Source organism: Bombina bombina, chromosome 1, assembly GCF_027579735.1.
Source record: "Bombina bombina isolate aBomBom1 chromosome 1, aBomBom1.pri, whole genome shotgun sequence".
NCBI lineage: Eukaryota > Metazoa > Chordata > Amphibia > Anura > Bombinatoridae > Bombina > Bombina bombina.
The window spans coordinates 1,156,760,918-1,156,788,358 of record NC_069499.1 but is presented as its reverse complement, the minus strand read 5'-3'; the positions used below and the strand labels follow the sequence as shown (position 1 = coordinate 1,156,788,358).

Below are 27,441 nucleotides of genomic sequence, written 5' to 3'. Positions count from 1 at the left end.
AATTATTGTTACTTTACTAAGGGGAACAAACCTTTGCTAAAAGTTGTGTTGTTTTTAAGGATTGATGCTATAACTGTTTTTCAGTTCATTATTTCAACTGTCATTTAATCGTTTAGTGCTTCTTTGAGGCACAGTACGTTTTTGTTAAATAAGATTGTAACCAAGTTGCAAGTTTATTGCTAGTGTGTTAAACATGTCTGATTCAGAAGAAGATACCTGTGTCATTTGTTCCAATGCCAAGGTGGAGCCCAATAGAAATTTATGTACTAACTGTATTGATGCTACTTTAAATAAAAGCCAATCTGTACAAATTGAACAAATTTCACCAAACAGCGAGGGGAGAGTTATGCCGACTAACTCGCCTCACGTGTCAGTACCTGCATCTCCCGCCCGGGAGGTGCGTGATATTGTGGCGCCTAGTACATCTGGGCGGCCATTACAGATAACATTACAAGATATGGCTACTGTTATGACTGAAGTTTTGGCTAAATTACCAGAACTAAGAGGCAAGCGTGATCACTCTGGGGTGAGAACAGAGTGCGCTGATAATACTAGGGCCATGTCTGATACTGCGTCACAGCTTGCAGAGCATGAGGACGGAGAGCTTCATTCTGTGGGTGACGGTTCTGATCCAAACAGATTGGATTCAGATATTTCAAATTTTAAATTTAAATTGGAGAACCTCCGTGTATTACTAGGGGAGGTTTTAGCGGCTCTTAATGATTGTAACACTGTTGCAATACCAGAGAAATTGTGTAGGTTGGATAAATACTTTGCGGTACCGGCGAGTACTGACGTTTTTCCTATACCTAAGAGACTAACTGAAATTGTTACTAAGGAGTGGGATAGACCCGGTGTGCCGTTCTCACCCCCTCCAATATTTAGAAAGATGTTTCCAATAGACGCCACCACACGGGACTTATGGCAAACGGTCCCTAAGGTGGAGGGAGCAGTTTCTACTTTAGCTAAGCGTACCACTATCCCGGTGGAGGATAGCTGTGCTTTTTCAGATCCAATGGATAAAAAATTAGAGGGTTACCTTAAGAAAATGTTTGTTCAACAAGGTTTTATATTGCAACCCCTTGCATGCATCGCGCCGATTACGGCTGCGGCAGCATTTTGGATTGAGTCTCTGGAAGAGAACCTTAGTTCAGCTACGCTGGACGACATTACGGACAGGCTTAGAGTCCTTAAACTAGCTAATTCATTCATTTCGGAGGCCGTAGTACATTTAACCAAACTTACGGCTAAGAACTCAGGATTCGCCATTCAGGCACGTAGGGCGCTGTGGCTAAAATCCTGGTCAGCTGATGTAACTTCTATTAAGGGGACAGATCTCAGCTCTGTCCATCTTGTTACACAGGCGTCTGTCAGAAAACCCAGACGTCCAGGCCTTTTGTCAGGCTTTAGCTAGGATCAAGCCTGTGTTTAAAACTGTTGCTCCGCCATGGAGTTTAAACCTTGTTCTTAACGTTCTACAAGGAGTTCCGTTTGAACCCCTTCATTCCATTGATATAAAGTTGTTATCTTGGAAAGTGTTATTTTTAATGGCTATTTCTTCGGCTCGGAGAGTCTCTGAGTTATCAGCTTTACATTGTGATTCTCCTTATTTGATTTTTCATTCAGATAAGGTAGTTCTGCGTACAAAACCTGGGTTCTTACCTAAGGTAGTCACTAACAGGAACATCAATCAAGAGATCGTGGTGCCTTCCCTGTGCCCGAATCCTTCTTCAAAGAAGGAACGTCTTCTACACAATCTGGATGTAGTTCGTGCCCTCAAGTTCTACTTGCAGGCAACTAAGGATTTTCGACAAACGTCTTCCCTGTTTGTCGTGTACTCTGGTCAGAGGAGAGGTCATAAGGCTTCGGCTACCTCTCTCTCCTTCTGGCTTCGTAGCATAATTCGTTTAGCCTATGAGACTGCTGGACAGCAGCCTCCTGAAAGAATTACAGCTCATTCTACTAGAGCTGTGGCTTCCACTTGGGCCTTTAAGAATGAGGCCTCTGTTGAACAGATTTGCAAGGCTGCAACTTGGTCTTCGCTTCATACTTTTTCCAAATTTTACAAATTTGACACTTTTGCTTCCTCGGAGGCTATTTTTGGGAGAAAGGTTCTTCAGGCAGTGGTTCCTTCTGTATAATGAGCCTGCCTATCCCTCCCGTCATCCGTGTACTTTTGCTTTGGTATTGGTATCCCAGAAGTAATGATGACCCGTGGACTGATCACACATAACAGAAGAAAACATAATTTATGCTTACCTGATAAATTCCTTTCTTCTGTTGTGTGATCAGTCCACGGCCCGCCCTGTTTTTTAAGGCAGGTAAATATCTTTTAAATTATACTCCAGTCACCACTTCACCCTTGGTTTCTCCTTTCTCGTTGATTCTTGGTCGAATGACTGGGAGTGACGTAGAGGGGAGGAGCTATATGCAGCTCTGCTGGGTGAATCCTCTTGCATTTCCTGTTGGGGAGGAGTTATATCCCAGAAGTAATGATGACCCGTGGACTGATCACACAACAGAAGAAAGGAATTTATCAGGTAAGCATAAATTATGTTTTTTTCCCCTGCTCCTATTGCTTTTATTTCTTTTCCTTTGGGTTTGGGAATCTTTGCCTCCTCATAGTGGCAGAGAAGAGTAATTCCCAGAAGTATGTGGACTCTCACCACCGTGAAATAAATGTATTTATCAGATAAGTATACCTTGTTTTGTTTTTTTAGACTAGTGCTTTTAGAAAAAATAGTGAAGATAGGTTTAAGGAAATATGTTTACTTCCCTGAACTATCTGTCTCTTTTAATTTAAACTTGTTTAGTGGCATACTGTGGCATATAGATATGTTTAAAATTTCTTATATATGTTAAATTGTCACCTGAACTTAAAGGGACAATATAAACCAATTTTCATATAACTGCATGTAATAGACACTACTATAAAGAAGAATATGCACAGATACTGATCTAAAAATCCAGTATAAAACCTTTTTAAAAACTTACTTAAAAGCTTTTAGCACTTTTGATTAGGTTGACTGGGACACCCAGTGAAAACAAATACTCTCCCTTCCCTCCTTCCCCTGCATATGAAAAGACCCTTTACACAAACAGGAGCAATCTGGAGTAGGTATACTTCAGTATACTCCTAAAACTTTAAGGCTTTGTTAGGAGTCTGAAAATCAGTGCAATGTTATTTAAAAATAAGCAAAACTATACATTTCAAAAAAAACAAAAAAAAACAAAAAACCTCTGTATGGGCTATATAAATGGATCAGCTACAAAACATCTATGCAAATAAAAATCTATTGTATAATGTCTCTTTAAAGAATTTTTTTATTGATTATAAAAAAAATGTCTCTTCTAGTTATTGCGGTTGTCCCCAGCCTGATCACTGAGAAGGAAGAGCAGACAATTCTGAATGGATCATGTCAAGCAGAACAGCAGAATACTGATAGTGACTTGCAGTGTGCTAATAGGTAAAACCCCTTGCTTGTGTTACTGTAATCTTGAAGGGACAGTAAAATCAAAATTAAACTTTCATGGTTTCGATAAAGCATGCACTTTTAATCAGCTTACATATTTACTATACTTAATAATTTGCTTCGTATCCTTTGTTGAAAAGGATACCTAGGTAGGATCAGGAGCAGCAATGCCCTACTATGAATTATGCCAGTAGTGCCTTGCTGCACATTCAACAAAGGTAATCGGGAGAACAATTCTGATATAGTCATGTGACACACGCACACACACCATATTGTCTATACATATACAGTACTTAGAGGACTCGCATTTCTGCCTGCAGCGTGTGAGCTGCAGTGTCTGAAAACAGTTATTTCTCAGTGAGGGTATAAATATATTTAATTTCCCAGTCTATGAATATAAAACATATTATGCAGCAAGTTTTAAATAAAATGCTTATAACTATGGTGCTTATGTTTTTAACCCCCCCCCTGTAGCGGGAGGCTGAGGGTTTGATCCCTATGGGCCTCCTGCTATATGTTGGATTCTGATATATGGATGCTGAGGGTCTTCTTCACTTGGGAAGTGTTCCTTGTTGATAGAAAAGACAGCCGTACAGGGGTTTTTGTACCCGAGCACAAATCTATCCTGACTCATTGTAGCATACCGTTTGTAGTAATGGTCAGCAGTCTAACCGGGGGCTTTGTTCTTACGTTGACCCCTCCTTCTCTTCCAGAAGTCTGGGACTCTTGTCTTTGGTTGTGATTAGCCTTTGGGCTGGGACCATTATCCTAGAGGGAAGATTGGGGGTCGGTTACTCTATGCAGGGTTGACCGTTTTCTTTAGAGTCGGTTTTCTCCTTTGTGGGAGGTATTGGATGTCCTCCTCCTTTCCACTGGTGTTCAGTGCAGGGAGGGGACGCTCCTTGGAGCCCAATATTCGGAGGGCTGTGTACCCTTGGAAGGTTTGCAGTTGAATCCAGCTACAGCTATTGCAGTTTCAGGGTGTAACTAGCCACGGCTAATTGCACTTTGGGTGTTAGCAAGCTTGAAACGCCTTTTGGTGTTTGGGTTTAGCAACGGTGAGTCAGCTTTCTACCTGGAAGCTGGTCATTGGGAGTTCCTGATCAGTAGGTTGGTGTTCTTTTTGGAGAACTCTTTACTAGCTGCTGGGATAGATATCCTATTTCTGCTGTCTAGCTTGCAGATCTAGATCTAATATGAGGCAACGCGTAACTCATGGTTTTCCTGTAGTACCTTTGGGTATGGTACAGGGTCAGGGATATGAGGGTGTTCCTCAAGTCCTTTTTTGGAATGTGTGTATGGATCTCTTTTCTTCGGTCCTTGTCTTTCTAGGGAGCTCGTCTCCCTGGGCTTTGCTATTGTACGACAACCATGGGTTGTTCTATGTTCTGCAAAATGGAATTATCCTTTGGATTTTTCATGAGAAACTGTTCTCCTTTTTTGGGGGCAGACAGCGGTCCTTGTGTTGGCCTGGTACCATCATGGGAGTCGTTATCCATGGGGCTGACTCCTCGGAGGTTGTTTGGACTTGATGGACTCCTGGACTGAGTGGTTTAGTTCGGCTTTGCCGGCAGTGTAGCTAATGTGCAGTTAACTGGGCTTCAGGTTTTCACCCGTGTCGTCTCTATTTTTTTTTTTTTTTTTGGGGTGTCGAGTAATCAGTCTGTGATACCTTTCGAAGGGGCCGCATTTTGTACCCACCCGTTGTTTGCATTCAGTGTCCTCTAGCTTGGGTATTTTTTTCCCAAAACTAATGAATGCAGCTGTGGACTCTTCCCTTTTAAAAAGAAAACCATAAATTATGCTTACCTGATCATTTCATTTTCTTCTGAAGTGAAGAGTCCACAGCTCCCGCCCGTGTTTTTATTTATGAGGCGGTTGTAATTTTTCTTTCTAATAACACCATCGTTATAGTAAGGGTGCCCCCTATAATATAATTTTGTTTCTAATAAAACGATGAGTCCACGGATCATCATCAATTACTGTTGGGAATACCACTCCTGCCCAGCAGGAGGCGGCAAAGAGCACCACAGCAAAGCTGTTAAATATCACCTTCCTTCTATCCCACACCATCATTCTCTTTGCCTACGTTAGAGCAAGGAAGTGGTAAAGTTAGGTGTTAGTAAAAGATTCTTCAATCAAGAGTTTATTACTTTTTAAGTAATACAAGATTGTGCTACTTTGTTCTGGGGTTTAGCTGTAGTCCATATCAGTCTCTTCAGTAGAGCAGTGGTGGCTTTAGAGCAATGGGAACTTGTGGGACATAATGATGTAAGTGATGACTTTTTATTCTGGGTCTGGGAAATAAAAGATCACAGAGGAAGTGGAGCACTTTATTTAACCTGGGACATAGAGCCTCCTATAGATAAAATGAGGGGATTATATGACAGCACTTTTTAGCCAGGCACTGGGGCTGAGGAGATAGACTCAAGATGAGGTGGGTTTTTCTCTTGTAAGGTGTATCCAGTCCACGGATTCATCCATTACTTGTGGGATATTCTCCTTCCCAACAGGAAGCTGCAAGAGGATCACCCACAGCAGAGCTGTCTATATAGCTCCTCCCCTAACTGCCACCCCCAGTCATTCTCTTGCAGCTCTCGACAAGGGAAGTAGCTAGAGAGATGTGGTGAATTAGTGTAGTTTATCTTCAATCAAAAGTTTGTTATTTTTAAACGGTGCCGGCGTTGTACTGTTTTTTTTTTACCTCAGGCAGAAATTAGAAGAAGAATTTGCCTGAGGTTTTTGATGATCTTAGCAGGTTGTAACTAAGGTCCACTGCTGTTCTCACACATAACTGAAGAGTATGAGGAAACTTCAGCTGGGAGAACGGCCTGCAGAATTAACTGCCCTGATGTATGTTCAGTATATTATTTCTAGAGGATGATAAGAACTAGAAAATAAAATAACAGTGCCTGATACAGTTAAGGTAAGCCTGATTGCAGTGATTTAATAAACGACTGGCATCATGCTTGCAGTAAAGGGTCATTTTCATATTACTTTCTATTATGGCTTAGTATGTAAAACGTTTGCATATATATAAAGAACGTTTTTTACTGAGGTGATAAATCTTTGTTTGGGGCCTAGTTTTCCACATGGCTGTTATTTTACTCCTAGGAATAGTTTTTTAAGGCCCTCTGACTTTGAATGCATGGTGGGAGGGGCCTATTTTCGCGCTCTAATTGCGCAGTTGTTTTTACATTCTGAGACATCCAGCTTCCCTGAAGGAGTCCCCTGACATATTGGGCCTCTGTAAAGGGTTTTTGTGCCTACAAAAGTTGTTTTATGGGAAGGTAGGAGCCACAGTAGAGCTGTGGCAGTTTGCTTGTGACTGTTTTAACGGTTTTTACAGTTTTTTGCTTCGTTTTTGAACCTGAGGGGTTAATCATCCATTTGCAAGTGGGTGCAATGCTATTTTAGTCTATTATATACACTGTAAAAATTTCATAGTTAACTGCTTTTTTCACTGTTTTGTAGTTTTTGTGTTTGTTTTTTTCCCTTAAAGGGTCAGTACCGTTTTTTATATTCTGCTTTTTCACATTAATTAAAGTGTTTTCAAAGCTTGCTGGTCTCATTACTAGTCTGTTAAACATGTCTGACATAGAGGAAACTCCTTGTTCATTAATGTTAAGAAGCCATTGTGGAACCCCCTCTTAGACTGTGTACCAAATGCACTGATCTTACTATAAGTTATAAAGACCGTATTCTGGCTTTAAAAGATTTATCACCAGAGAAAATTGACAAGGGGGAAGTTATGCCGACTAACTCTCCCCAGCCTATAACTCCCGCTCAAGGGGCGCCAAGTACATCTAGCGCGCCCATTGAGTATACTTTACAAGACATGGCGGCAGTTATGAATCATACCCTTACAGAGGTATTGTCCAAACTGCCAGGGTTACAAGGAAAGCAAGACAGCTCTGTGGCTAGAACAAATTCAGAGCTCTCTGACGCTTTAGTAGCTATGTCCGATATACCCTCACAATGTGTAGAAGCCGAAGAAGGAGAGCTTCTATCTGTGGGTAATTTTTCTGACTCAGGGAAGACACTTCAACCTGATTCTGATATGTCTACATTTAAATTTAAGCTTGAACACCTCCGCATGTTGCTCAGGGAGGTTTTAGCAACTCTGGATGACTGTGACGCCATTGTAGTCCCAGAGAAATTGTGTAAATTGGATAAATACTACGCAGTGCCTGTTTACACTGATGTTTTTCCAATACCTAAGAGGTTTTCAGAAATTATTACTAAGGAATGGGATAGACCAGGTGTACCGTTCTCTCCCCCCTCCTGTTTTTAAAAAGATGTTTCCCATAGATGCCGCTACACGGGACTTGTGGCAAACGGTCCCTAAGGTGGAGGGAGCAGTCTCTACTCTAGCGAAGCGTACAACTATCCCTGTCGAGGACAGTTGTGCTTTTCTAGATCCAATGGACAAAAAATTAGAGGGTTACCTTAAGAAAAATTTTATTCAACAAGGTTTTATTCTTCAGCCCCTTGCATGCATTGCCCCTGTCACTGCTTCTGCAGCCTTCTGGTTTGAGTCTCTAGAAGAGGCTCTACAGGTAGAAACCCCATTGGATGATATCCTTGGCAAGCTTAAAGCTCTTAAGCTAGCCAATTCATTTGTTTCTGACGCCGTTGTTTATGTAACCAAACTAATGGTTTAGAACTCAGGTTTTGCTATTCAGGCGCGTAGGGCGCTATGGCTTAAATCCTGGTCAGCTGACGTTACTTCAAAGTCTAAGCTTCTTAACATTCCCTTCAAGGGGCAGACCCTATTCGGGCCTGGACTGAAGGAGATCATTTCTGATATTACTTGAGGAAAAGGTCACACCCTTCCTCAGGATAGGTCCAACAAATTAAGGACCAAACAGCCTAATTTTCGTACCTTTCGAAACTTCAAGAGTGGAGCAGCTTCAACTTCCTCTTATACAAAACAAGAGGGAAATTTTGCCCAGTCCAAGCCGGTCTGGAGACCTAACCAGGCTTGGAACAAAGGAAAGCAGGCCAAAAAACCTGCTGCTGCCTCTAAGACAGCATGAAAGATCAGCCCCCGATCCGGTAACGGATCTAGTAGGGGGCAGACTTTCTCTCTTCGCCCAGGCTTGGGCAAGAGATGTCCAGGATCCCTGGGCGTTGGTTATCGTGTCCCAGGGATATCTTCTGGACTTCAAAGCTTCTTCCCAAAAGGAAGATTTCATCACCAGATAAAGAGAGGCATTCTTACATTGTGTTCAAGACCTCCTAGTTATGGGAGTGATCCACCCAGTTCCAAAGGAGGAACAGGGGCAAGGCTTCTATTCAAATCTGTTTGTGGTTCCCAAGAAAGAGGGAACCTTCAGACCAATCTTAGATCTCAAGATCCTAAACAAATTTCTCAGGGTCCCATCCTTCAAGATGGAGACTATTCGAACCATCCTACCTATGATCCAGGAGGGTCAATATATGACTACCGTGGACTTAAAGGATGCTTATCTGCACATTCCGATACACAGAGATCATCATCGGTTTCTCAGGTTCGCCATCCTAGACAGGCATTACCAGTTTGTGGCTCTTCCCTTTGGGTTAGCTACGGCACCAAGAATCTTTACGAAGGTTCTGGGGTCACTCCTAGCGGTCCTAAGGGTATAGCAGTAGCCCCTTACCTAGACGACATTCTAATACAGGCGTCGGATTTTCAAATCGCCAGGTCCCATACAGACATTGTTCTGGCATTCCTGAGGTCGCATGGGTGGAAAGTGAACGAAGAAAAGAGTTCTCTATCCCCTCTCACAAGAGTTTCCCTCCTAGGAACTCTGATAGATTCTGTAGAAATGAAGATTTACCTGACAGAGGCCAGGTTGTCAAAACTTCTAAATTCCTGCTGTGTTCTTTATTCTACTTCTCGCCCTTCAGTGGCTCAGTGTATGGAAGTAATCGGCTTAATGGTAGCGGCAATGGACATAGTGCCGTTTGCCCGCCTACATCTCAGACCGCTGCAACTCTGCATGCTCAGTCAGTGGAATGGGGATTACACAGATTTGTCCCCTCTATGGATCAAGAGATCAGGGATTCTCTTCTCTGGTGGCTATCTCGGGTCCATCTGTCCAAGGGTATAACCTTCCGCAGGCCAGATTGGACAATAATAACGACAGATGCCAGCCTTCTGGGCTGGGGTGCAGTCTGGAACTCCCTGAAAGATCAGGGCTTGTGGACTTAGGAGGAGACACTCCTTCCGATAAACATTCTGGAACTAAGCGCAATATTCAATGCTCTTCAGGCTTGGCCTTAGCTAGCTGCGGTCAGGTTCATCAGATTTCAGTCGGACAATATCAGGACTGTAGCCTACATCAACCATCAAGGGGGAACAAGGAGTTCCCTAGCAATGTTGGAGGTTTCAAAAATAATTCTATGGGCAGAGGTTCACTCTTGCCATCTCTCAGCTATCCATATCCCAGGAGTAGAGAACTGGGAGGCGGATTTTCTAAGTCGACAGACTTTTCATCCGGGGGAGTGGGAACTCCATCCGGAGGTGTTTGCACAGTTGATTCAACTTTGGGGCAAACCAGAACTGGATCTGATGGCGTCTCGTCAGAACGCCAAGCTTCCTTGTTACGGATCCAGGTCCAGGGATCCCAAGGCAGCGCTGATAGATTCTCTAGCAGTGCCTTGGTCTTTCAACCTGGCTTATGTGTTTCCACCGTTTCCTCTGCTCCCTCGTCTGATTGCCAAGATCAAGCAGGAGAGAGCTTCGGTGATTTTGATAGTACCTGCGTGGCCACGCAGGACTTGGTATGCAGATCTGGTAGACATGTCATCCCTTCCACCATGGACTCTACCGCTGAGGCAGGACCTTCTATTTCAGGGTCTTTCAACCATCCAAATCTAATTTCTCTGCGTCTGACTGCTTGGAGATTGAACGCTTTATTTTATCAAAACGTGGTTTCTCTGAGTCGGTCATTGATACCTTAATTCAGGCTCGAAAGCCTGTCACCAGGAAAATCTATCATAAGATATGTTGTAAATATCTTCATTGGTGTGAATCCAAGGGTTACTCATGGAGTAAAGTCAGGATTCCCAGGATATTATCTTTTCTCCAAGAAGGATTGGAGAAGGGTTTGTGAGCTTGTTCCTTAAAGGGACAGATTTCTGCTCTGTCTATGCTTTTGCACAAGCGTCTGGCGGATGTTCCAGACGTTCAGGCGTTTTGTCAGGCTTTAGTTAGAATCAAGCCTGTGTTTAAACCTGTTGCTCCGCCATGGAGTTTAAATTTAGTTCTTAAAGTTCTTCAAGGGGTTCCGTTTGAACCTCTGCATTCCTTAGATATCAAGCTTTTATCTTGGAAAGTTCTGTTTCTGGTAGCTATCTCTTCGGCTCGAAGAGTTTCAAAGTTATCTGCCTTGCAGTGTGATTCCCCTTATCTGATCTTCCATGCAGATAAGGTAGTTTTGTGTACCAAACCTGGGTTTCTTCCTAAGGTGGTATCTAATAAGAATATCAATCAGGAGATTATTGTTCCGTCACTGTGTCCTAATCCTTCTTCAAAGAAAGAACGTCTTTTACACAATCTTGACGTGGTTCGTGCTTTAAAGTTTTATTTACAAGCTACTAAGGATTTTCGTCAAACATCTGCATTGTTTGTTGTCTACTCTGGACAGAGGAAAGGCCAAAAGGCTTCAGCGACTTCTCTTTCTTTTTGGTTAAGAAGTATAATCCGCTTATCTTATGAGACTGCTGGCCAGCAGCCTCCTGAGAGAATTACAGCTCATTCCACTAGAGCGTTGGCTTCCACATGGGCTTTTAAAAATGAGGCTTCTGTTGAACAGATTTGTAATGCGGCGACTTGGTCTTCGCTTCATAGGCAGTGGTGCCTTCCGTTTAAGCGCCTGCCTTTTCCCTCCCTTCATCCGTGTCCTATAGCTTTGGTATTGATATCCCACAAGTAATGGATGAATCCGTGAACTGGATACACCTTACAAGAGAAAACAAAATTTATGCTTACCTGATAAATTTATTTCTCTTGTGGTGTATCCAGTCCACGGCCCGCCCTGTCATTTTAAGGCAGGTGTTTTTTATTTTTAAACTACAGTCACCACTGCACCCTATAGTTTCTCCTTTCTCTTGCTTCTCTTCGGTCGAATGACTGGAGGTGGCAGTTAGGGGAGTAGCTATATAGACAGCTCTGCTGTGGGTGGTCCTCTTGCAGCTTCCTGTTAAGAAGGAGAATATCCCACAAGTAATGGATGAATCCGTGGACTGGATACATCACAAGAGAAATAAATTTATCAGGTAAGCATAAATTTTGTTTTTTTCACTGCTCACTGTGGCTCAAATCACTAGTTTGGTTCTGTATGAGGTGGTTCACTGTTCTCATATAGCACTGAGTAAGCAGCTGCCTAGCAGTTACGGAAGGGTTATAAAGCGGTAAAACTAAACAAGAGGCTTGACAGAATGTTTAACTCCCGGTGGCTCGCAATAAACATGGCGACCGGGAGATTGCCTTTGGAAACGCCCACAATGGGCGGAGTTATGTGTGCCGCCAATTTGCGTTGCGAACCGCTTTCCTTGAACTTCCTGTTATCGGAAGGAAAGGAGCAGAGTCCCCAGAGTTTTTACACATGATATAGGACAGGACAGCGCTACAGCCGTGTTTCGTATCTTTTACTGACAGGATGTAACTGGTGTCAGAAGGGTTAATAAGCACCTCAGCAAAGTTAAGCTGAGGTGTTAGAGGGGTTCTGCAGTCTTTGTGTACCTAATTAACCTTTTCTGCACCCAAGAATAAAAAAGTTAAGTTTTAAAATTTAAAGGGACAGTATCGTTTTTCTGCTTTAATTTTTATTTGCTTTAAAGTTTATTTGAATTATTCATCCATTGTGAGTCAGAATGGACCAATAGGCACTACACTTGTTCTTTATGTTTTTGATACCAATGTGGAACCAAAAATCCCTTTCTGTTCCTCATGTATTGAGAGAACTTTAAATTATAGGGATAGACTTTTTTTCTGAGCCAAGGAGGATGCTGTTCAGGAGTCTAATGACAATGTTCAATAATGCAGCAACTGTCTCCTCAAGTGTCCCAAATTGCCCACACATGTAGTGCTCTGCGCTTCCTCTCAAACTCCACCTGGACTTTCTTTGCAAGAAATCACTTCTCTAATGTCATCGGCGGAATCTAATGCATTGTCTGCCTTTCCTATGCTGCAGGGAGAGCGCAAGAGGAAATATTTTCAATCAATAAAAGTTGCTAATACAGTAGTGGCTATTCTGAATTTTTCTTCCCAGAAGCCTGTAGAGGAAGATACTTCGGTAGTATCTGAGGGGGAAACTTCAGAGTCAGTCAGTGTAATGCCTTTCTTGGATAATGATGTTTCCTGCAGGTTTAAGCTTGGACACCTCCGTTTGTTACTTAAGGAGGTTTTAGCTACCCTGGATGACTCCGTCACTACCTGCGTAGTCAATCCTAAAAAGTACGGTAAAACTGAACAAGTATTTTGACATGCCCTCCATTGTGGAAGTATTTCCTGTACCAGAAAGGGTGACAGAGATTATGGCTAAGGAATGGGAGAAATCGGGTATCCCTTTTTCTACATCTCCTAATTTAAAAGGATGTTTCCTATAGCAGACTCTATTAAGGAGTCTTGGCTGAGGTTCCCTAGGTGGAAGGGACAATTTCCACGCTAGTCAGAGGACTACTATTCCCCGAGAGGATAGTTGTTTTCTTTAAAGATCCTATGGATAACAAGTTAGAGGGGTCGATTAAAAGAATGTATGTACACCAGGGTTTACAATGGCTACCTGGATTGGATGAGACTCTTAAGCGCTTGTGCTTAATTACCCAATAAGGAAAGATAGTCTTACTATGTAGTTGGATTCAATGAGATCTATTTATTTTTAGAATTATAAATACATACAATAAAATTTAAAACAATAGAAATTGATTCTTAAAACAAATCTAACTGGTTGGCCAACCATACAGTGTGAATAAAATGTTATAATATGTTTTCCAATCCCTGTTACTTAGTGTGTTATACAAACATATCTGTATATTTGAATTTTTGAATTTTGGTTTAATTGCAGATATTTTTTATGGATTTGATATAGTGGACTTGTGAAGAAGTATGGTATCCACAAAGAATATTCGCAATATTAATTCTTAATTACCATATTTACCATATTCGTTTGTTTAAAGCTGAACATACATAATTAAAATAGCGTCAATGGTATCAACAATATAATTAAAATAGCGTCAATGGTATCAACAATAGTAACAAATAATAAAAGTGAAACAAAAATAAAGTGATACAGTAAAAATCGTATAAGTTATGAAAGATAAAGTCTTTCTGCCGTGATCGTTAGAGTAATTGTTAATTGCTTTTTGTTAAAAGCGCTGTTGTTAAGTCCTCCGTGGGGATAGTATGTGCGGGCGTGCTGCAACACGGATCTAAACAGAACACATTCGCAACAATTCAAGAGGTTTTGAAAACCTGAACCAGGCAAAAAGCCCAGCCATCTGACAAAAGGATTAACGGTTAAAGCACACTACCACAATACCCCAGCATCTACTTCTTCAAGTGTGTGTAATCGCAGAGACAAACCAACTCGACATACTGAAACCACTACAACACCGGCAGCGGCTATCCCGGCTTCCGATCCACATTCATCACAGTAAAGATTGAATTGGGTACAAAAAGAAACTAGACCAGAAACAAAGTATCCCAAAAGAAACAACGGGTAAGATTTATTATACCTACACCAACTAAGGAAGTTAATGTGAAGGACAGATAACCAAAACTACTTAACAGTGACTTATAATCGCAATATATATAGCAATTAGATAAAAACGTGTTGCAGCACGCCCGCACATACTATCCCCACGGAGGACTTAACAACAGCGCTTTTAACAAAAAGCAATTAACAATTACTCTAACGATCACGGCAGAAAGACTTTATCTTTCATAACTTATACGATTTTTACTGTATCACTTTATTTTTGTTTCACTTTTATTATTTGTTACTATTGTTGATACCATTGACGCTATTTTAATTATATTGTTGATACCATTGACGCTATTTTAATTATGTATGTTCAGCTTTAAACAAACGAATATGGTAAATATGGTAATTAAGAATTAATATTGCGAATATTCTTTGTGGATACCATACTTCTTCACAAGTCCACTATATCAAATCCATAAAAAATATCTGCAATTAAACCAAAATTCAAAAATTCAAATATACAGATATGTTTGTATAACACACTAAGTAACAGGGATTGGAAAACATATTATAACATTTTATTCACACTGTATGGTTGGCCAACCAGTTAGATTTGTTTTAAGAATCAATTTCTATTGTTTTAAATTTTATTGTATGTATTTATAATTCTAAAAATAAATAGATCTCATTGAATCCAACTACATAGTAAGACTATCTTTCCTTATTGGGTAATTAAGCACAAGCGCTTAAGAGTCTCATCCAATCCAGATTTTACCCCCACTTTGAAGTTTGTGAGATTACTTCTTCGAGACTCCCTAGCTTTTACCCCCACAGCGCATAGTTTATTAACCCAACACACCATTACAATGGCTACCTACAGTGTTAACGTCACTAGTGCGGCTGCATACTGGTTTGATGTGTTGTCTGTTTCTATCAGACAGACACTTCCCTCTAAGAGATCCAGGATTGGATAAGGGCTTTGAAGTTAACCAACGTCTTTATTTCAGATGCTTCCCTTCAGGTTATTAAGCTGGGAGCTAAGATTCAGGCTTCCTATATTGGCCCGCAGAGCGTTATGGTTAAAATCCTGGTCTGTGGATGTCTCATCTAAGTCTAAACTTTTGGCGATTCCTTACAAGGGAAAGACCTTGTTTGGACCTGGTTTGACGGAGATAACTCTGATTAATTTCATGTAATTGGCAAGAGTCAATGAGCTAGTGACGTATGGGATATACAATCCTACCAGGAGGGGCAAAGTTTCCCAAACCTCAAAATGCCTACAAATACACCCCTCACCACACCCACAATTCAGTTTTACAAACTTTGCCTCCTATGGAGGTGGTGAAGTAAGTTTGTGCTAAGATTTCTACGTTGACATGCGCTTCTCTGCATTTTTAAGCCCGATTCATCTCAGAGTACAGTGAATGTCAGAGGGATGTGAAGGGAGTATCACCTATTGAATACAATGGTCATCCTAACGGGGATCTATTTCATAGGTCCTCTGTTATTGGTCGTAGAGATTCATCTCCTACCTCCCTTTTCAGATCGATGATATACTCATATACCATTACCTCTACTGATTCTTGTTTCAGTACTGGTTTGACTATCTGCTATATGTGGATGAGTGTCTTTTGGTAAGTATGTTTCATTTATTTAAGACACTCTCAGCTATGGTTTGGCACTTTGTATATAAAGTTCTAAATATATGTTTATACTTATATTTGCCATGATTCAGGTTTTTCAGTATATTTCCTTTTTTGCAGACTGTCAGATTCATATTTGGGAAATGCATTAAAAATTTTTTATTTTTTTTACCTGAGGTTTTCAAATTGATTCTTTTTTCTAAATTGCGGGCTGTATTAGGCTCGTGTGAGCGCAAAATGCTATAATTTATTGCGTCATTCTTGGCGCGATACTTTTTTGGCGCGAGAATTACGTTTGTTTACGCAAATTCATAATTTCCGCCGTCTTAGTTGACGCCGAGTCTTTTCACGAGGTTGCGTCATCTATGTCGCTCATGTTTGTTGCGGACATTTTTGGCGCCAAAAAATATTTTCAGTTGTGGGCGTCATACTTGGCACCAAACTGTTTGTCATTATTTAAGACTTAATTTCTTTTTGCCTCTGGTCCTTTTTTTCTTTGTCAGAGGCCTATTCTGTTTGCATTTTTTCCCATTCCTGAAACTGTCATATAAGGAAATAGATAATTTTGCTTTATATGTTGTTTTTTCTCTTACATATTGCAAGATGTCTCAATCTTTTCCTGTTTCAGAATCTACTACTGGAATCCTGCTGCCTGATATCGGTTCTACCAAAACTAAGTGCATTTGTTGTAAACTTGTAGTAACTGTTCCTCCGGCTGTAATTTGTAATAGTTGTCATGATAAACTTTTACATGCAGAGAATATTTCCATCAGTAGTGTTGCATTACCTGTTGCTGGTCCATCAACATCTAATGTTCAGGATATTCCTGTCAATTTGAGAGAATTTATTTCTGATTCCATTCAGAAGGCTTTGTCTGCCATTCCACCTTCTAATAAACGTAAAACGTCTTTTAAAACTTCTCATACAGTTCATGAATTTTCAAATGAACGACAACATACTGATTTATCTATCTCTGATGAGGATCTGTCTGATTCAGAGGATCCTGCCTTAGATATTGACACTGACAAATCTTCGTATTTATTTAAAATGGAGTATATTCGTTCTTTATTGAAGGAAGTGTTGATTGCATTAGATATAGAGGAGTCTAGTCCTCTTGATACTAAAACTAGTAAACGTTTAAATTCGGTTTATAAACCATGTTATTCCAGAGGTTTTTCTAGTTCCTGGTGCTATTTCAGATATGATTTCAAAGGAATGGAATAGACTGGGTACTTCTTTTACTCCTTCTTTAAGGTTTAAAAAATTGTATCCTTTGCCTACTGATAGATTGGAGTTTTGGGAAAAGATCCCCAAAGTTGATGGGGCCATCTCTACTCTTGCTAAGCGTACTACTATTCCCATGGAAGACAGTACTTCTTTTAAAGATCCTTTAGATAGGAAACTTGAATCCTATCTAAGGAAGGCTTATTTATGTTCAGGTCATCTTCTTAGGCCTGCTATTTCTTTGGCTGATGTTGCAGCTGCTTCAAATTTTTGGTTGGAAACTTTAGCGCAACAAGTATCAGACCATAATATGTATAGCATTGTTAAGTTAATTCAACATGCTAATAATTTTGTTTGTGATGCCATTTTTGATATCAGAATTGATGTTAGATATATGTCTTTAGCTATTTTAGGTAGAAGAGCTTTATGGCTTAAATCTTGGAATGCTAATATGACTTCTAAATTGACGTTGCTATCTCTTTCTTTCCAAGGTAATAAATGATTTGGTTCTCAGTTGGATTCTATAATTTCAACTGTTACTGGGGGGAAGGGGGCTTTTTTACCTCAGGATAAAAAATCTATGGGTAAATTTAAAGCTTCTTTAAACCTGATCCTTCCCCTAAGGAATCTGTTTCCAATTGGAAGCCTTCCTCAATTTGGAATAAATCCAAGCTATTTAAGAAATCTAAACCAGCCCCCAAGTCCGCATAAAGGTGCGGCCCTCATTCCAGCTCAGCTGGTAGGGGGCAAACTATAATTTTTCAAGGATGTTTGGATAAGTGAACCGTTCATTTGTTTTCAGACAGACAATATCACAACTGTGGCATATGTCAATCATCAGGGTGGGACTCACAGTCCCCAAGCTTTGAAAGAAGTATCTCTGATACTTGCCTGGGCGGAATCCAGCTCCTGTCTAATTTCTGCGGTCCATATCCCAGGTATAGACAATTGGGAAGTGGATTATCTCATTCGTCAGACTTTATATCTGGGAGAGTGGTCTCTTCACCCAGATGTGTTTTTTCAAATTGTTCAGATGTGGGGGCTTCCAGAAAGAGATCTGATGGCATCTCATCTAAACAAGAAACTTCCCAGGTACCTGTCCAGGTCCAGGGATCCTCAGGCGGAGGCAGTGGATGCATTGACAATTCCTTGGAGTTATCAACCTGCCTATATTTTTCCGTCTCTAGTTCTTCTCCCAAGAGTGATTTCCAAAATCATCATGGAGCAATCGTTTGTTCTGTTGGTGTTTCCAGCATGGCCACACAGGTTTTGGTATGCTGATCTTGTCCGGATGTCCAGTTGCCAACCTTGGCCACTTCTGTTAAGACCAGACCTTCTATCTCAAGGTCCGTTTTTCCATCAGGATCTCAAATCATTAAATTTGAAGGTATGGAAATTGAACGCTTAGTCATAGAGGTTTCTCTGACTAAGTAATTAAAACTATGCTGCAGGCTCGTAAATCTGTTTCTAGAAAGATTTATTATCGAGTTTGGAAGACCTACATTTAATGGTGTTCTTCTCATAACTTCACTTGGCATTCTTTTAGAATTCCTAGAATTTTACAGTTTCTTCAGGATGGTTTGGATAAGGGTTTGTCTGCAAGTTCTTTGAAAGGACAAATTTCTGCTCTTTCTGTCTTATTCCACAGAAAATTTTGGTTTTAAAGGCTTTACAGGCTCCTCTGTTTGAGCCTATGCATTCTTTGGACATTCAATTGCTTTCTTGGAAAGTGTTGTTTCTTTCGGCCATCTCTTCTACTAGAAGAGTTTCTGAATTATCTGCTCTTTCGTGTGAGTCTCCTTTTCTGATTTTTCATCAGGATAGCGCAGTTTTGCAGACTTCATTTAAATTTTTACCTAAAGTTGTGAATTCCAACAATATTAGTAGAGAAATTGTTGTCCCTTCCTTGTGTCCTAATCCTAAGAATTATTTGGAAAGATCCTTACATTCTTTGGATGTGGGGAGAGCTTTGAAATATGTTGAAGCTACTAAAGATTTCAGGAAGACTTCTAGTCTGTTTGTTATCTTTTCTGGTTCTAGGAAAGGTCAGAAGGCTTCTGCTGTTTCCTTGGCTTCGTGGTTAAAGCTTTTGATTAATCACGCTTATTTGGAGTCGGGTAAATCCCCACCTCAGAGGATTACGGATCATTCTACTAGGTCTGTTTCCACTTCCTGGGCTTTTAAGAATGAAGCTTCAGTTGATCAGATTTGCAAAGCAGCAACTTGGTCTTCTTTGCATACATTTACTAAATTCTACCATTTTTATGTTTTTTCTTCTTCAGAAGCTGTTTTTGGTAGAAAAGTTCTTCAGGCAGTTGTTTCAGTTTGATTCTTCTGCTTATAATTTCAGTTTTTTTCTTTTTCTTTATAAGATTAAAACTTATGATTTGGGTTGTGGATTAATTTTTTTCAGCGGAATTGGCTGTCTTTATTTTTATCCCTCCCTCTCTAGTGACTCTTGAGTGGAGTTCCACATCTTGGGTATTACTATCCCATACGTCACTAGCTCATGGACTCTTCCCAATTACATGAAAGAAAACATAATTTATGTAAGAATTTACCTGATAAATTAATTTATTTCATATTGGCAAGAGTCCATGAGGCCCACACTTTTTATGGTGGTTATGATTTTTTTGTATAAAGCACAATTATTCCAATTCCTTTGTTGATGCTTTTTTACTCCTTTCTTTTTCACCCCACTACTTGGCTATTCGTTAAACTGAATTGTGGGTGTGGTGAGGGGTGTATTTGTAGGCATTTTGAGAAACTTTGCCCCTCCTGGTAGGATTGTATATCCCATACGTCACTAGCTCATGGACTCTTGCCAATATGAAAGAAATTACTTTATCAGGTAAATTCTTACATAAATTATGTTATTACGGGAGGTAAGGGATATATTCCTCCCTCAGGATAGGAGAAATAAAATGGACGTCAGAGTAATTTTCGTTTCTTTCGAATTTTCAAGGAAAATCCTTCCACTCCCTCTTCCAATGGTGAGCAGTCCAAGCCTTCTTGGAGACCCAATCAGTCGTGGAATTGGGGAAAGCAATCCAAAGAGCCTGCTGTTGAATAAAAGACAGCATGATGAGACTGCCTCTGATCCGGGACCGGGCCTTGTGTGGGGCAGGCTTTCCTTCTTCGTTCAAGCTTGGTTTCGAAATACAATCTGGAGTTTAAGTTTTTTTCCTCCCAGGGGCAGGTTCTGCCTTCAAGATTCTCTGCAGACCAGACAAAAAGAGAGCCGTTCTTACAGGAACCTCTCCGACATAGGAGTGATAGTTTCTGTTCCAAAGCAGAAACGAGGTCTGGTATTCTTTTCCAATCTGTTCGTGGTTCCCAAGGAGGAGGGAACCGTCAGACCAAATTTACCCATGAGTCTAATCAAGTTTCTCAGAGTGCTGTAAGATGGAAACTATTTGTTCCAAGAGGGTCAGTTAATATGACCTTGGTGGATTTAATGGACGCTTACTTGCAGCTTCACATCCACAAGGACCATCCAATTTTCTGAGGTTTGCCTTTCTAGACAAACACTTCCAGCTCGGGGCTTTTTCCTTCGGCCTTGCCATTGCTCCAAGAATTTTCTCCACTCTCGGATGGAAAGTGAATTTGGGAAAGTTCTAACTACAAGGGTAGTTTTGTTGGGATCCATAATAGACTCCTTATCAAAAAAATAATTTCTGACAGGAGTCAGGAAATCAAGGATTTTTTAATTCTTGCCTAGCACTTCAGTCCTCTCCTCAGTCATTAGTGGCTCAGTGCATGGAGGTAATTGGGCTGATGGTAGCGGCAATGGACATCATCCTGTCGCCCGTTTCCACCTCAGACTTCTTCAGTTAATCATGCTCAGGCAGTGGAATGGAGATTATGCGGATCTGTCTCCGCGATTACAGCTGGAGCAGGAGACAAGGGATCTCTACTTTGGTGGTTGTCAGGATTATCTCTCCCAGGGAACCTGCTTTTGCAGATCTTCCTGGGTGATTGTGACAACAGATGCCAGCCTTCCAGGATGGGGAGCAGTTTGGGGCTCTCTAAAGGCTCAGGGAACATGGACTCGGTCTGAGTCTGATCTACCCATAAACATTCTGGAATTGAGAACAATCTTCAATGCTCTCCTGGCCTGGCCTCAGCTTAGGCCCGATTCAGCCCATTCCAGTCTGATATTATAATTTCAGTGACTTACTCCACCCGTCAGGGAGGAACTCGAAGTTCCTTGGCCATGACAGAGGTAGCCAAGATCATTCAGTGGGCGAAGACCCACAATTGCTGTCTGTTGGCGATCCACATTCCAGGAGTGAACATCTGGGAGGTGGGCTTCCTAAGCAGGCAGACTTTCACCCGGGGGAGTGGGAACTCCATCCGGAAGTGTTTTCCAGCCAGATTCTCAAATGGGGTCAGTTGGAATTGGATATCATGGCTTCTTGGCAAAAGACCAAGCTTCCGTGGTACGGGTCAAGCTCTAGGAGCCCTCAGGCTGTACTGATAGACGCTCTGACGGTACTTTGGAATCTCGCATACCGATTTCTTCTGTTTGCTCTTCTACCTCGGGTCATTGCTCGAATCAAGCAGGAGAGGGCGTCGGTGATCCTCCTTGCACTGGTGTGGCCTCGCAGGATTTGGTATGCAGACCTGGTGGACATGTCATCTCTTCCACCCTGGAGACTTCCTTTGAGGAAAGACCTTCTAATTCAAGGACCTTTCTTTTGTCCAAATCTAGTTTCTCTGAAGCTGAGTGCTTCAAGATCGAACGCTTAATTTTATCCAAGCGTGGCTTTTCAGTATCGGTCATTGTGACCATGAGTCAGGTTCGTAAACCTGTGACTAGGAAGATTTATCATAAGATATGGCATACATATCTATACTGGTGTGAATCCAAGGGCAAAATATAGATATAGTGTGTATTCACACACCAATGCTCCATGGGGCGCTCTTGGTAATGATAACACAATAGTAGGATATAAACACATCAAAACTGCAATAAAAGAAAATCAACAGTATAAGATAAAAGCTCAGGTTATAGGATTATTCCTGTAGCTGAAAAATCTAAAAAAGACCTAATAAAAAAAATAAAAAAAAGTCCATACAAAGAATAGTGTCCAATTGTAGGAAGTAGCTCCAAAGGAGTTGACAGGTTAGCTCTCTGTTGCAGGTGCTGGACAGAGGACCAGCGGCTCTCTGCCCTGTTTCCAGTGTTTCTACTGGGGTGTCCCCCTGGTCCAAGACCATAAGCTTGGAGCCAGACTGCTGATCGGGATGCGGCAGCCCTGGGTCCCTTTTTCGGACACCTGTCCTTTTGTCACACTAACTTACAAGTCGTCTTACAGCAATTTAAAATAACTCCTCCAATCAATTAGCCAATCACCATATGTGATGTAACTCCTGACATCACAATCCATATTAAGCCTTTGCAAAAGCAAATAGGTTCTACTTAGCACTCCAATTACACAGCAAAAGAAACCCCATTTTATCTCTAACTTATACGCCAGTATATGAAACCATTTTTAACTCTCTCAATATTTAAACAATTATAGCAATTTCTTAACAAAGGGTAACACACATGATGCTCCCTATTTAACCCTCTAGGAAATGTGTTTCATTTTTAATCCATTTTGATTTCCTAGATAATAGGTCTCTAACTAGGTTATCTCTTCTCCCTTTTGGTTCAACTTTTTCAAGTAATAAAAACTTAAATTGACTAACTTGACGATCTTTCTCATTAGCATGTGAGGGTTATTTTGGATTCCTAATATTAGACTTGTATTATACAATAAGGTCTTTGTTGGGTTTTTTTTGGACTAGTTTAAAATATATATAACAGCCTACATGGACACTATAACACATAGACTACAAACATGGAATTACCCAAAATATCATATTTCCTTCATGAGTACAGGTGATTTATGAAATCCCTTTTAATAGTACTTTTACAATGGCCACACTTCGGAAATATGTTATACTTATGAGGTCTGAGGATAATCTCATCTTTTTTTATTCCCTCCCACGTCTGCTGTTACTAATTTTTGGTCAGTAGTTTTGCTTCTGTGATAAGCTGTCAGATGCAATTCCTGAAATTCCTGGTAATGTGGATGTAGCCTCTTTAAAATGGGCCAATTTTGTTTTTGATCTTTAATATTTAATTAGTCACTAAAACTGCATGCTCTCACAAAAGGAATCTTTTAAGTAAGTTACCAGTAGTCTCTATTTCCTTGATTTAATACTACTTGATGTATCCTCATGAACTGAGACATAGGAATTCTGTTTGAAGACCAATCATTTTATGAAACATACTATGTTTTTAAGATAAAAAAATGTATTCAGTTAATTCAACTCATTTGCATACCTTTACTTCTGCTTGGGACTATGCAAGGTTAAAGCTGATTCTTTAAATCTGTTTTTATTTCAGTTTGTCCAGCTAAAAAAAATTGTTTTCTATTTTTAGTACAGAGTCTCCAACTCCTCCTCCAACTCCTTCCCAACCAAAACAAAGGAAGGAAACTCCTGAGAAGGTCCGTCTGTCCATCAGCTTACTAAAAGAATTGCAAGATTCTGTTCTTACACAGGAGAAAGCAACTCACATGGAGGAACCTTCAGAAACTACACATTCTGTTCCTGAGCCAGGTAGGTCTTCCTTTGTAGTGTTACCATGGTATATTATAATGCAAAAACATGATTGTTTTAAAAAGGGTATACTGCAGTAGTACAAATCAGTGACGTGCGGTGAGGTCAGACGCTGTTGAGGCACTGGCTATGATATGCCCCAGAAGCCCATATATGAACCCAATAGAGGTAGCTTAAAGTTACAATTAAATTAAAAGGTTGCAAAAGGACAATTAGCATTATTTAGAACACACGCATACAGGTAAGAAACTAATTATATTCTGATTATATAGGCAAATGCAGTTCCAATATTTATACTCATTGATGACAAATGAAAAAATTGACTCTGAGGGAAAGCAGTGTGCTGGGATTACACATTCATGCTACATGCTCAAGAAAATAGTGCTTTGCTGATTTAGTCTCTTGGTGAAACCGTGACCCCTTACCACGCCCATGGGGTATTTCCAAAAAACTAAAAAGCGGCAAGGCTTGTGTACTGAAGGAGGCAGTAAAACCTAGGGATCAAGATAGCCTCACCGTGACCTGACACTGCTAGTAAAGTATAAATAAAAAGAGAGAAGCGCTCAACCTGGGAACGAACAATAGCATAATAGCTTGTTCTATGGCTAGTTACCACCCTAGAAGCAGCCTCTTTTTGCTCAAAATGTGCCTTTCACAGAGAAGAACTTTCCTGTAGCATATCAGTCTGATCCTGACTTCACAGTACAGTCCAGCCCCGAAATACCAGGCAATCCCTCTCTGAACAAGAGAAACAGCAAAACCCCAGACGTACGTTTCGGCCTATTGTGGGCCTCGTCAGTGAGGTGCAGCCATATCCCTCTAGGCACAATGAGCAACGGTTCCACGTCTGGATTCCCGCATCACACTTAGGGAGACTTCCCCAAGTGTGATAATTTGCATAAATAAAAAGAGAGAAGCGCTCAACCTGGGAACGAACAATAGCATAATAGCTTGTTCTATGGCTAGTTACCACCCTAGAAGCAGCCTCTTTTTGCTCAAAATGTGCCTTTCACAGAGAAGAACTTTCCTGTAGCATATCAGTCTGATCCTGACTTCACAGTACAGTCCAGCCCCGAAATACCAGGCAATCCCTCTCTGAACAAGAGAAACAGCAAAACCCCAGACGTACGTTTCGGCCTATTGTGGGCCTCGTCAGTGAGGTGCAGCCATATCCCTCTAGGCACAATGAGCAACGGGTCCACTGCACCTCACTGACGAGGCCCACAAAGGCCGAAACGATCGTCTGGGGTTGTTGTTTTCTCTTGTTCAGAGAAGAATTGCCTGGTATTTCGGCGCTGGACTGTCATTGGGCAGGGTCAGACTGATATGCTACAGGATATTTTTTCTCTGTGAAGGGGCATAGTGTGCTAAAAGAGTATGCACCCTGAGTGGCACCCTATAATAAAATGAACAGGCACGGAAGTTTTTCCAGCTTTTGTTCTGTCTCAGCTGAGTGCATCTCTCTCTCTCTCTTTTTATTTATGCAAATTGCTCTTGGATCCCCCTAAGAGTAAAAGGGGAAACCAGACGTGGACTCCTTGCACACATGCCCTTAGAGAGATGCGACTGCACCTCACTGACGAGGCCCACAAAGGCCGAAACGATTGTCTGGGGTTGTTGTTTTCTCTTGTTCAGAGAAGAATTGCCTGGTATTTCGGCGCTGGACTGTCATTGGGCAGGGTCAGACTGATATGCTACAGGATATTTTTTCTCTGTGAAGGGGCATAGTGTGCTAAAAGAGTATGCACCCTGAGTGGCACCCTATAATAAAATGAACAGGCACGAAAGTTTTTCCAGCTTTTGTTCTGTCTCAGCTGAGTGCATCTCTCTCTCTCTTTTTATTTATGCAAATTGCTCTTGGATCCCCCTAAGAGTAAAAGGGGAAACCAGACGTGGACTCCTTGCACACATGCCCTTAGAGAGATGCGACTGCACCTCACTGACGAGGCCCACAAAGGCCGAAACGATTGTCTGGGGTTGTTGTTTTCTCTTGTTCAGAGAAGAATTGCCTGGTATTTCGGCGCTGGACTGTCATTGGGCAGGGTCAGACTGATATGCTACAGGATATTTTTTCTCTGTGAAGGGGCATAGTGTGCTAAAAGAGTATGCACCCTGAGTGGCACCCTATAATAAAATGAACAGGCACGGAAGTTTTTCCAGCTTTTGTTCTGTCTCAGCTGAGTGCATCTCTCTCTCTCTCTTTTTATTTATGCAAATTGCTCTTGGATCTCCCTAAGAGTAAAAGGGGAAACCAGACGTGGACTCCTTGCACACATGCCCTTAGAGAGATGCGACTGCACCTCACTGACGAGGCCCACAAAGGCCGAAACGATCGTCTGGGGTTGTTGTTTTCTCTTGTTCAGAGAAGAATTGCCTGGTATTTCGGCGCTGGACTGTCATTGGGCAGGGTCAGACTGATATGCTACAGGATATTTTTTCTCTGTGAAGGGGCATAGTGTGCTAAAAGAGTATGCACCCTGAGTGGCACCCTATAATAAAATGAACAGGCACGGAAGTTTTTCCAGCTTTTGTTCTGTCTCAGCTGAGTGCATCTCTCTCTCTCTTTTTATTACTGCTAGTAAAGTAATCAGTGCTTCTCTAGCACACTCAATGTGTGTGATTCTTAAAATGTACTTCCCTGCAGCCGGCCCAAAACATAAATAGACTAGCAGTTTCGGGCGGGCTGCAGGAAGTACATTTTGAGAATCAAACACATTGTCCAATATGCCTCTGCTTTCAGCCCAGTTGAGTGTGCTAGAGCAGCTCTGACTACTTTGTTAGCAGTGTCAGGGAAGGCATAGGAGGACTTAAATTTAGTAGTGAACCACACACCTCCCCAAATGATGCATTCCCTAAAAACTCATGGAGCTATCCCAGATCCTGGCTGGCACTCACCAATGTCGTTCAAAGAGGATGGAGTATAACACTTACATGCTGCCAGGGGCCTGCTTGTCAAAAACAAATCACACAATCCTGTTTAATGCACAATCTATCAGTTGGAATTAGAGGAGCAGATGAGTAGGTTTTGGAGCTGAAGCTGCAAAGAAGATGTGTTAGATATTCTTTTTTTGGAGTGGCATTTATTTACTGGAAAACAAAAATAGAATTCAATGTTTTAAATAAAATTTAAAAAAAAGAAAACCCCAACAAATCAGATTTCTAAAGGGACATTAAACCCATTTGTCTTTTATGATTCAGATAAAGAATGCAATTTTAAACAACATTCCAATTTACTTCTATTATCTAATTTGCTTTATTCTTTATCTATCCGTTGAAGAAATAGCAATGCACATGGGTAAGCCAATCAAACGAGGCATCTATGTGCAGCCACCAATCAGCAGCTACTGAGCCTATCTAGTTATGCGTTTCAGCAAAGGATATCAAGACAATTAAGCAAATGAGATAATAGAAGTAAATTGGAAAGTTGTTTAAAATTGCATGTTTTTTTCTAAATCAGGAAAGAAAAAAAGTGTTTCATGTCCCTTTAAGTCTGTTTAATTTTGTGCATTTGTTATGGAGGGATATACTAAGCTAATAGTGACAAGACAGGACATACATACTTTTAAATGCAGGTTTATAAAGTGCATTGATGACTATAATCAGCTATATTAACAATTAATACAACTGTTGCAGTAACAGCACATTATGTTTGCTTTATTAACTGTTGGTACAACTGCTGGTTAATGCCATGAAGATATTTAACCCTTTCCCGCCATTATGCCATTGTATTCCGTCACAACGGAGCTGGGCTTTAAAGCCGTTATGATGGAATACAACGTCATAGCCAATGGC

At 41.0% G+C, this 27,441-nt stretch overlaps 1 protein-coding gene across 1 annotated transcript in view; it reads left to right on the top strand.

The window, feature by feature from the left end:
• Window positions 1–27,441, top strand: part of BRCA1 (BRCA1 DNA repair associated) — a 1,073,265-nt gene that overhangs the window by 532,303 nt on the left and 513,521 nt on the right. Inside the window, exons 11-12 of the mRNA XM_053699586.1 lie at window positions 3,356–3,467; window positions 23,471–23,649. Coding sequence (XP_053555561.1) covers window positions 3,356–3,467; window positions 23,471–23,649 — 291 coding nt within the window. The remainder of the gene's footprint in view (window positions 1–3,355; window positions 3,468–23,470; window positions 23,650–27,441) is intronic.